The following is an 11,226-nucleotide window of genomic DNA, read 5'->3' on the forward strand; positions in this document are numbered from 1 at the left end:
GTTTTAAATGGACCACTCAGGATTCATGCCATAATGACTTTTTCTTTTTTTTTTATTTTATTTATTTTTTTTTATTACGTATTTTCCTCAATTACATTTCCAATGCTATCCCAAAAGTTTCCCCATACCCCCCCCACTTCCCTACCCACCCCATAATGACTTTTTCAACTGAGTATCATCAGAAGGCCCTTCCACCTTCTACGCATGTTTTAAAAATGCAAATTAACATTTCCATAGGTTCTAGCAAAATTAGCATGCTACACATAGTATGCACTTAGAATATACCTTTTGACCAAAAAAAAAAAATGAATGATGTATGCATAAAGACATTTTAAAAAACTCTCAGATACTCTATAGATACAGGCCAAGTCTTAGGTTCACAAAGCATATAAAGGTTTATGTCCTAAGTAGTTCATACTATTGTTAAATATGTAAATGTACTTTTTAAAAAGAGTGTGTAAGTACTGATATAGAATCTGAAACATACAAAAATGTCTCCTCCCTCCTGGATCAAAATTAATAATTTTTTTCTACCAATTCAACCTACCTAGACTTTAACTCATCTTTATCATTTTATACTTTATCACACCTATGACTATCTTTATAATTGCTTCTTACCAATCTTTGATATATATGTGAGATTTGCTTCAATTTTAAAGCAAGTTCTTATGAGAACATTCTTAATTATGGATTAAAAACAGTTAACAGGTGGGAGGAAGTTCTGTTGAAGTCCATATGTCTATTACTAATGTTAGCATTAGAATATCAGTGTATTTTTGCCCATAGTCTCTGGTGATATTTGAATACCTTCTTAAATGTTTTTCAGAATGACAGCAGAAAGCTTTCCAGGAATAACTTAGTTAACGTATGGCCTCTGCACAAATGCTTTGGAGGAAACAAAACTCTGACCACATGCTTCCATCTCCTGGGCGATCTTTCATCTGGCAAGCATCTTCCAGCAGTGTAACCCTTAGCTCAATTCATTGTGTGAAGTCTTAAATACAATACAAAGCACACAGCACAAAGGAATGGGGACAAATGGAGGGTCTCTCCCAGCTCCAATCATGGCATATCAAGATAATGAATTTCCACAGGGGCAGATTTAACACGGAGAGCTGAGCCTAGCTTGTAGGTTTCTTATGGTGGTAGGTTAAAAAAAAAAAAGTAGCTATTAAAAAAAGGGAACTCACAAGTTTGCAGTGAGCTAAATAAAGACCCTTGCAACATTCGTGTCTTCCTCCCTTGAACTAATGATTGTTACTCTGTATGGAGAAAGGGAACCTACAGGCATGTTCCTGCTGAATTATGTGAATAAACACAGGACAGTCGCAATGGTCTTTATATGGCAGCTGGAGACCGAAGGCAACTGCTGCTGTGAAGACTGTTGAAGGTTGGTGTGCGGTGTGTTGGAAGCAGATGAAGCTAAAGATTGTAGGCAGCAATAGAAGCTGAAGAAGGCAGAGAAAAGAAATCAGGGAGAAAATAAATTTGTGTTACATTTGGAACACTAAATACGTAGAGCTTCATCATAGCCATAGGAAAGGGAAGTAAACCATCTCTCTTCAGTTTCGTTGGTATTAAAAGTTTCTCAAAGCAAGAAATTATGAACATATGTGATTATAACCTTGAGGTGAAATATATCACACTGATTTCTGAAGTTATGGGAAATATTTTTTAAAGAAAATTGACCCCCAGCCTGTTCATAAGGCCTGTTTGAGGAACTTTGAGACATGCACTGTATGTCTCCGGGAAGTCTGATGAATCAGCTTTTCTCTGTCATTTGATAAGTACTTTTGAAAGGATTGGTTTAGCATTAGAAATGCATCTGGTTAGTAGGTCCTGGGCAGTGGCAGTACACTGAGTTACTCAGCAACCATGATGCTGCACTAAGTTTGCATTTAGTGTTGTGCTATACATGACTGAATCTCCTCACAGGTATGCTGTAGGTCATGGCGCAGTCCCCAGTAGCTTCTTTAAATTATTTACAATTCTTTCCAATTTCCTGAAATATCTTTCTCCTTAGAGAAGGCTCAAGATGCTCATTACAAAACTCCTCAAAATTTCTCCCATAAAAAAACATTAAGAATTTGTTGAAGATTTTTACACTTGAGCATATTGTTTAAAATATAATCCTTCCTTCTGTGTGACAGCCTCACACAAACAAAGTATTTAAAGAAAACGAAGGTCTGTCATTGCTCTGTTTAATTAGCAGAAACTTTTAGAATTAAAAAGATGTTTTTAAAAGTAAAATAACTTGAAGAGAACTTGAGTGTCATCATCGTCATTGTCTGGTTTCACATCAGAAATTCAAGTCAAAATTCCATTTATAGGCGTCATCTGCTAGAACTGGTCAGTTTTGTTTCCCATTTTGAGTTTTTCTCCAGTTGCTTTTACAAATCAGATGGTGGAATCCATGAGCTTGCCAAGAGATTTAGATTTGTCCCTAATTGAGCACAGGATGCAACAGCTTCCTTTATCAACTGTGGCTTTGAATGTGCTCAGCACTTCCATTCACATCTATTGTTTCCCATCAACCCCCTACCCCACCCCTGCCTTTGCCTTCATGAAAAAGATGTGTTTATTGTTAATGGTCTGCCTTCTGGGAAATAGTTTCTAATACTTCTAGTTAGGTTGAACATACTTAAATATACATTCTAGTCATGTCTAAAATTTACTCTATGTTATGACTAACATTTGCAATCTTGCAAAGATAAGTTATCTGAGATATAAATAACTTTATAATGATTAGGAGATAAAATTTAGGATTTGGGGGTATACGATTCTTCCAGTAGTCATCCACATTAAGACCAGGGCAAGTCTGTGCAAGGCTCATTCTGTGAATAAACTACAGATGCTAAACACTAAATCATTCAACAAAAGAGTTCTCGTTGACTATGTGCTACGGGCAACATAACACAGGCATAGTTGTTGTTAATCAAGTGGGTTTTTCTTTTGTTTTGATTTTTCTTTTGTCTAGTGTTGACTGGGGGAAGTATACATTTTAAATTTCTATAATGTATAAATGATTTCATAACTACTTCAGAATAGGGTTTTTCTTTTGCCTCTGTATATGAAAATTTAAGACACCCAGTGAGACTGAAAGACCAGAACAAACTCTAAATACCTTTTCCAATGTTTTGCTTATCTTAAGAGAGGTTTTGGCCATACATGACTATAGTACCCGTTGCTCTAACAAATTCTTCTGTAAAACATTAACTAAGAATTTACCCCATTATGACTAATTGTCAAAGTATATATTAGAGTTCAATGTCTTTTCTGTAACTAAACTGGCAGTTTACAGATCTAATACTATCAGACTTTACAAGGAAGAAGGCACTCATGACAAATTTGAAATAAACACTAAAATCTCTGATTTCATCATTTTAATGCAAACATCAGAACTGGGAGAAACTTTTGGTATGACTGAAGTGTTGGCCTCTCAAGCCAGCCAGCCACCTTCTCACTAGGTGTCCACACAGAACATCCCTTCCTGCTTCCCATCCTGATAAATGAGGAAAGCAACTTATATATGAACATGTATATAGAGATGTATGTTCTATACCTTGTACTTTCACATTATAATATTCTGGCAGGAGTACAAAAATATATTTTACAAAACAGCAAGAAGCCTGTTACATTACGAGTTTTCAATAAATTTATTCATTCTTTTACCCAATTGACTGAATAAAATTCTAGTAAATATAGAAATATACTAAAATTAAAATGTTCTCAGAATATTCCATAGAAATTGACTAGACAACACTAATCTAATGAGACTTCACTATAGCTACACTGACTATAGACAGCACTTTCTAGCTTCATGAGCCTACTGCTTCCTTTAACTATACAACAGATGCTCTAATTAGTCTAAGCATTTAGAGTGTATGTGTGTGTGTGTGTGTGCAACACACATTTCCCCTGTGTGTATATATACAACACTTTGAGCATAGTAATTAAATTCTAATAAATTTGCTAATATAATAGAAAGGAAAACCTAATAAAGGTTAACCAGAATATAAAAAAGAAATTACAATGGTTTGTAATACTTGTATTATAACCTTATTACATTTTGTCTTTAGAATTTCCAAACATAATATCTGTAAAACAACCAACTAGAAATGTCTCCATCAACTTGCTCCTCAATATAGATAGTGTTTCAATCTTAAAGAAATTAGTCTACCTCTGAACAGTAAATACAGGTCAGAGACATTCAGATAATGAAATTCAGTTCACAGAGACATTCATATCTTATATCTGATAAGGATTTTTTAAGTGATTAGGACAAAGTTCATTGGAAATAAAAGAAAAACTTCTCAACAATTTGAAATATAAGGTTCTAAACCTTTTATATTCTTAACAAAATAGTAATTAACCATAGATGACAGATGCTGCTCCCTAGTCAATGGAGACTCTCAAGTTTTACTCTGCATCTCATTGGGAAGGAAATATAAATTTTTAAAATAGAATTAACTTGGGGGAAGGCATCAGAGCTGCAACTCTTAGCACCAAATGTTTCTTCTTGGAGCACCAAATGCTTTACGGAAAACATTCCAAGTATCTAAGTTTTCAGATAGATAAATATTTATGGATCAAATCCATAAAGAACAGACATTGTTATGAAATATATATAGATGCCTTCAAAACTTTCTTTCTAGGCAGAGGAGACACATAAGTTAGGAGTCATTTCCCACTTAATTGCTTTTGCAACCTTATGTAACACAAATGGATGATGGACAAGACTCATTTGTTTGTACAAAGGAGATCTCGACTGACATCGTGTCCAGATCAATCACACGGGAGCTATTGCTATGTATGAAAAGTGTCACATAAAGATTCTCAATGTCCTCTGCCAAGAAGATTAATTTTAAAAACAAATTCTCATTTCTGCTAAGATCTGCGATTAAAGCATAACATTAATCTGGTTCATAACTTTAAGGGCAATGGAATTCCATCTGTCTTTGAACCTTATGAATGATCCTTTTCCAGTCTATGTGTAGACTCCTGACTCACCCTCTTCATTTACAGCTCTTTGTTGTATTTTTATGACACATCCTCCAGCCAGTGCAACAAATCTCAAGGAAGCTATTTTGCCATTTAAAGGCAGAGGTTTATTTACATCCCTTTGGTGCAAACATGCTACAGGATTCTGTGAAAATTTGAAGTGGTTACCAAAGAAACATAGCCAGAGCTTCTGTAGTATTTTTGATACTCTTAAAATATCACGAATGGGTGTGTGCCTGCATCAGAAATGAAATGCCTTTTGGGGAAGTGGCCATAGGTCCTGCTTTAGAGGCAGACACAGAACAAACATCTACAAAGACCATCACAGAAGAGTCAGGTGTACTTACCAGCCTTCTATGTGCACACACAGATTATACCCGTAACATCAACCATGAATCAACTGTGAACATGTAGGATGTTTTACAATGGAATAGAATTCCATCTTGTTACTAACCAGAGCAGTGTGTATCCAACCCAACAAAGTGTAAGCTCTATGTGAACTTAAAGAAACTGATAACAGAGACACAGGTAAAAATTTTTATTCACTAATATGTGGAGGTGTGACTTTGGATCTAGCCAGTCAGTGATATAAATAAGGTTGAGCAAAAAGATTAAAGCTAGAGAGTGTAGGTGTGTGCATTTGTATATTTGTATGTGTGCATAAGGCTTCTTGGAGCAGTGCCACAAACCTGGACACCAATGAAAAATATCACTGCGGTCCTTTGAAATTTCCATGAAGAGTACAATGCGGGCAATTATATGAGGATGCTCTAAATGGCTCTTTCCATCTCCTGCACTCACATGCCCGCCAAACATGAAATGTTCGCCTTCTCCCTTCCAAAGTGATGGTTGTTGAACTTATTTTTAGTGTCATTTGATAAGCCTTTGTGCTCGCAGAGAGACATCCCACTGACCCGGCCACTGGTCATTGTCTATAACAGTTCACATCAAAGTAGGCGCGCTTTGTCAGGTTTCCAGTCGAATATCCATTTCGCATCTGAAGTACAGTATCGAAAGTGACTAGATTATCTGAGCTATTTCCTTCGGCTGCTGCCGCCTTCCTCCCCCACCGGGTTTCTGCTCACGCTAACATAATTTGGCATCGTTGACGTGACACGATGGTGATATTTCTAAAAATTTATAGTATGTATATTGTCCATGCTTTCTGATGGCGCCCCTCCTGATTTAAATTTATAAATGGAAGGAAGGAGGTCTCTTTCCCAGGCTGAACCACAACCAAGGTACGGTGCTCCTCAATTTCTAAGTAACATGCATACAGTGATAGGTCACTCAATGTCAAAAGGCATAAAAAAGATGAGCAAAATCTTCACAGGCTGCTGCTTGCTGTTGCCTTTAATTATATTAATTAAACTTTGAAATTTTCATGCAAAGAGAGTTGCTGGCTTGTGACGCTGAAGAGTCCTTGGAGACTTGAAGGAAGAAAAAACCCTGAGCGGAAGCTTTGTGGTTGCAGCTTCCTTAAATTAAAAGCCAAACAAACATCTAGGTGTTTTTACAGATATTAATGCTTTATGCACTGCTAAATCCCAAATGCTGAGAAAGGGGGATCTACCAGGCTGGGGACAACGTCTCAAATCACAAGTCCTTATGCTGCGCTCCAGGTCTTTGGTTGGAGGCGGTCTTCCTGTTGAATTAACGCTCTATTAATTCTCTTGTCTCAAGTGCATAATGAAAGAAAGGTGTCTTGGAAAACTAAAGGGCAAAAATCCTGCTTGCATCCAGTACCTTGAGGCGTCTCGTCTACATTTTGTCATGCGTGTGCACTTTCAGTGTAACAGTGACAAGATTTTCTAGTCAGAAATTTCCTGTAAGGCACAAAGTAATGGAGGACTTGGAAAGGCTTTGCTATCTGACATAGCTACAAGGCAGTGGACTCCATTGTCTGTTTAGCCTGGGAGGAAACTTCATGTTTTGCTTGTAGCTAAAGATCTTGCCAAACAAAAGCACAGGCCCCACACATTCATGGCAGAAGCACCAGTCTCCATTGCAAACCTGTGTGGCTGGTGGATTTGCAGTCCTAGCTTTGGTATCATTACATCATCGATGTGTCTGCTTTGTCCTCTTACATAGTCAAAACGAGCTTTGCATAAACCATTGCATGCAAATTAACATTCCTCGGGATTTTCAGTGTCGTGAATCATGGGCTATCGCCGATGACTTTCATCACCTCTCATGTCGATGGCAGAACAAGTGTTGGAAAATGTTTAGTGCACAGAAAGCAGAAGGCATAGGAAACATTTCCTGACAGAGAGAAAATGGGCTGTTGTCCCAAGAACTTCTGAGATGCACCGGACTGTCCTTTCTGTTGGAAATCAGCATCATGAAGATACACTGTCTTCTAATCTTCTCATTCTTTGTGCTCCCGTCTTATTGATGTGGAACCCGGGAGAAGTTTATGCATCGGCCCTGAGGGAAGAAAGATATCCATGGTGAAATAAGGAAACAGTTGTTAAAAAGTCAAGGAACATCTACTTTCCATAGCAAGATGTAACTAATGATACCAAAGCTCAGAACAATGTCCCCATCAGTCATTAAGTCATCATTTTCCCTGGCTCAAGACAACATGGCTCAGATCTTATTTCATTTGATTTTATTTATTGTGTACAGAAAATTTGCTTATTGGATGGTATGCTAAAGTCCATGTAGAAAAAAAATCAACATGGGATTAAAACTTTGTAAGTACTGTCTGAAGTGTGGCGCCGCTGTCATAGAATCAAACTATCAATAACATCACCTTAGACATTTCTATGATGAAGCAAAATGGATGGATTTTCTTATGCAATTCAGTGATTCTAAAAATGTACATATGAGGAGTATATTAAAGAGGTCATTAAAACCAAGGACAAGGAAACCCGAGACCGGAGAGAGATGTTTCTTTGTGCTGTACTTTATTCTACATCACATCCTAGATTGCTGACCCACTTCTAACACCACCACTATAGATCCTGTTTTCCCAAATTAAGACAATTTACTTGAATTACATATTTTTAGAGAGTATCTTTTCAGTCCAGTTCCTAAACACTTTAGTGAAGGTCGTGTAGATATATTGATTCATAGAACAATCACTAACCCAATAATTATCTGAAAACAAAATTTCCCATTGTTGATAAAGACTCTCCCTTCCCCCTTTCCTATAATACTGTTGACTTGTGACACATGACTTGTGTCCAGAGTCCTCCACTGGCCAAATCTAGCCCACTTTCTCCTAGTTTAGGCCAGAATTATCATGCAATTAAGACTTCCATTTGCTATTACATCTGCTCTCAAAAGCTCCTCATGTTACAGTTTCCTGTAATGTGAGTGCTTATTTGAAATACATGTAACAGGGGAAAATTCAAAAAACTTAAAAAATATTGTGGAAGAAGAGAAGTTAGAACATAGAGGTTGGTTTTTGTCCATTTTGTTTTGGAACACAACTGCTCAACAAATTTAGGGATTTCGTACCTTTTTGAAAACAGAAAACCATAAAGACCAAGAAGAACTAGAGTTTTTAACAACTTCTGCTAAAAGGCAATTATCCATCCAAGTTTTGTCTCCTACATAATTTTGGAAGCAACAATATTTCTACAACTACTAATTTTATTAGTTTGTGCCTAGCATCTGAATCAGGTGGCAGAAGTCTTAGATACTGATACATAACATGTATCACAAATCACAGTGATGATGCCTTGGACAATACCCATATTGAATATTTATGCATTAATACAACTAACTTGAATTTGATGATATACAAATGACTTGGTCAGGTTTGAGTGATAACAACATTCATCAATAAAAATTGAGTTAGATCAATATCATAACACCTCATTACTTTCAACATGAATTATGAATACACTTCCTTCTTTGCATTGGGGATGTACAACTTCTTGAATGCAAGGGAAATATGATTTAATTTATTAATTTTGCATGGGAAAATATTAAAAGGTAGAATTTTCTAAATATTTAAAGAAACTAAATCTAGGGAGAACAAACAGAAGTTTACTAGTGACTGTAGGCCAATATGCAAGTATTTTACAGTATACTCCATTATAAATTCATTGCAATAATTCAAATGTTGCATTATAAATTCAATGTGGTAATTCAGATATTAAGCTGTTGACCTTTCTCAATAAACTAAAATCAATTAGGCAAATTAATTCCAAACCAGATTATTCCCAACCAACCTAAAATAAATGTTTCCTAGCATGTAAGAAAGGTGTTTCTATGTTGGTAACTGACATCATATTATACAGCTTTCCTAGGTCAGCATTGTTCATCTAAGAAAAGGTATAATTAAAAAGGAATAAAACTGCCACTCTTTTAAAGCATACTGTTTTATGCTACCTTATGTTGAACACATTAGCTAATTACTGAGAGTCTATGGCAAGGAGACAACTCACATGCCATTTAAGTGGCAGTATAAGTTGGCAAAATCTATATGGCAAGCGACTATGCAAAAAAGGCTGCAAACCCTATTTTCTTATCTTGGGAAAACTACCACCACTCCTCTAATCTCATGTTTGGACTCCAAACCAATAAAATGACAAAGCAGGTGCTAAAATATTCACCATAGAATTTTTATAATAGAAAAACTATATTATCAATTTATATTTCTACTCAATAATCCAGAAAACAAATTATGATTCACCTAACACAATACCATGTGGCAAATAAATAAAAACCTTTTAAAGATGAAGAAAAATGGTAGTGAAAAGAGAATGCCAGTTTTTCATATATATACATGATCATAACTGTGTAAATATGTCTGGAAAGTAAAAGACTAGCAGACAGAGTACCAGCCATCTGGGAGGAGTGGGACTGTCTACAATATCTTACCTTGCATTATTACACTTTCTGTGCACTTGCATATTTAACCACTTAAAAGAAATATTAATTTTCAAAGAATAAATCCAATGTCCCCAAATAAGTTCTCTTACAAATAAAATTCTTTACAATACTATTCGTTTATAGGTTGTTAAAAGTCACCCCAAACATCTACTCATGTTTTACTTTTGGGAACCACTGTTACCTGCTCTGTCAGAGATTGCCAACATTTGGTGGATTTTTTTTCTCTTCTCTGGGTTGCACCTGACAATTAACATCCAGGTGAATCTGTCAGAATTGCAGATCTGCTCAAGGGTGCAAGTGTATGGAATCAGCGGATTGACTAGTAAGTCTTGGAATCTACACTCAGCATTTTCTGTAAATGTATAATCTATAGTTAGCACTGTACTCTCTACAGTCTAGAGTCTTCTTTTCTTCATTTTAAAAGTAATAAATATCAGGAGTCTTGATAGGAAAAGGCAGTTCAGGCATCTAGAAAGATTATTGTTGGCTAATTTTTAAAATATGCTTGTTCATGTGTATGTAAATACATGGTAACCCTATTTATACTTTACTGCTCATGTATCCAGTACTTCATTATGTTTAACTAGAAGAGGAAGACTGCAATTTTTATGCATCAAATGTTCTAGCCACATTGCTAGATAAGGTATGTGTTTCTCTGTTCAACTAATATTGCAAACTATCTAAAGGACATAGTAAAATAGCTTAAGAATCCTCTCTTTACATACAACTGACAAAACTCTCTTTGAGGAGGAGGACTAAATGAAACTATTTCTTTCCATCAGTGGTGTTCTCGTTCTGTGGTTCCTGAATACTGTGGAATCTCCACATACCCAGAAGCCACCTGGGTTTGGATGGTCGATGTGAAGGTCTCAAACAAATTCCACCCAAGGCTTGAAAATTGTAAGTCCATACCGTAAGATTTTTTTTCCTGTACTAAAACTTTACTTTGATGACTCATAATACAGAAATTTAACCAGACCTTATGTTATTTTATTTTTATAGATCTTATAAATGTCTTCAAAGATCTCCAATATTATCTCTATAATTTTTCATAACATAGAGTCTGTGTGACCATTGGGCATATAAGAAGACTGGGGCTGAGTGGTGGTGGCACACGCCTTTAATCCCAGCACTTGGGAGGCAGAGGCAGGCAGATTTCTGAGTTTGAGGCCAGGCCGGTCTACAGCATGAGTTCCAGGACAGCCAGGGCTACACAGAGAAACCCTGCCTCAAAAAAAGGAGAAGAAGAAGAATGAGGAGGAGGAGGGGGAAGGGGAGGGGGAGGAGGAGGAGGAGGAGGAGAAGGAGGAGAAAAAGGAGGAGAAGGAAAAGAAGGAGAAGAAGGAGAAGAAGGAGAAGAAGGAGAAGAAGGAGAAG

The 11,226-nt window shown here is 36.4% G+C and overlaps 1 protein-coding gene across 1 annotated transcript in view; it reads right to left on the bottom strand.

Annotated features, from left to right (window-relative positions):
* Positions 1–5,524: 5,524 nt before the first annotated feature.
* Antxr2 (ANTXR cell adhesion molecule 2) overlaps positions 5,525–11,226 on the bottom strand; it is a 130,046-nt gene continuing 124,344 nt past the window's right edge. Inside the window, exon 17 of the mRNA XM_021163097.2 lies at positions 5,525–7,428. Coding sequence (XP_021018756.1) covers positions 7,390–7,428 — 39 coding nt within the window. The 3' untranslated portion in view covers positions 5,525–7,389. The remainder of the gene's footprint in view (positions 7,429–11,226) is intronic.

The sequence above is a fragment of the Mus caroli genome, chromosome 5 (genome assembly GCF_900094665.2).
Source record: "Mus caroli chromosome 5, CAROLI_EIJ_v1.1, whole genome shotgun sequence".
In the NCBI taxonomy this organism is placed as follows: domain Eukaryota; kingdom Metazoa; phylum Chordata; class Mammalia; order Rodentia; family Muridae; genus Mus; species Mus caroli.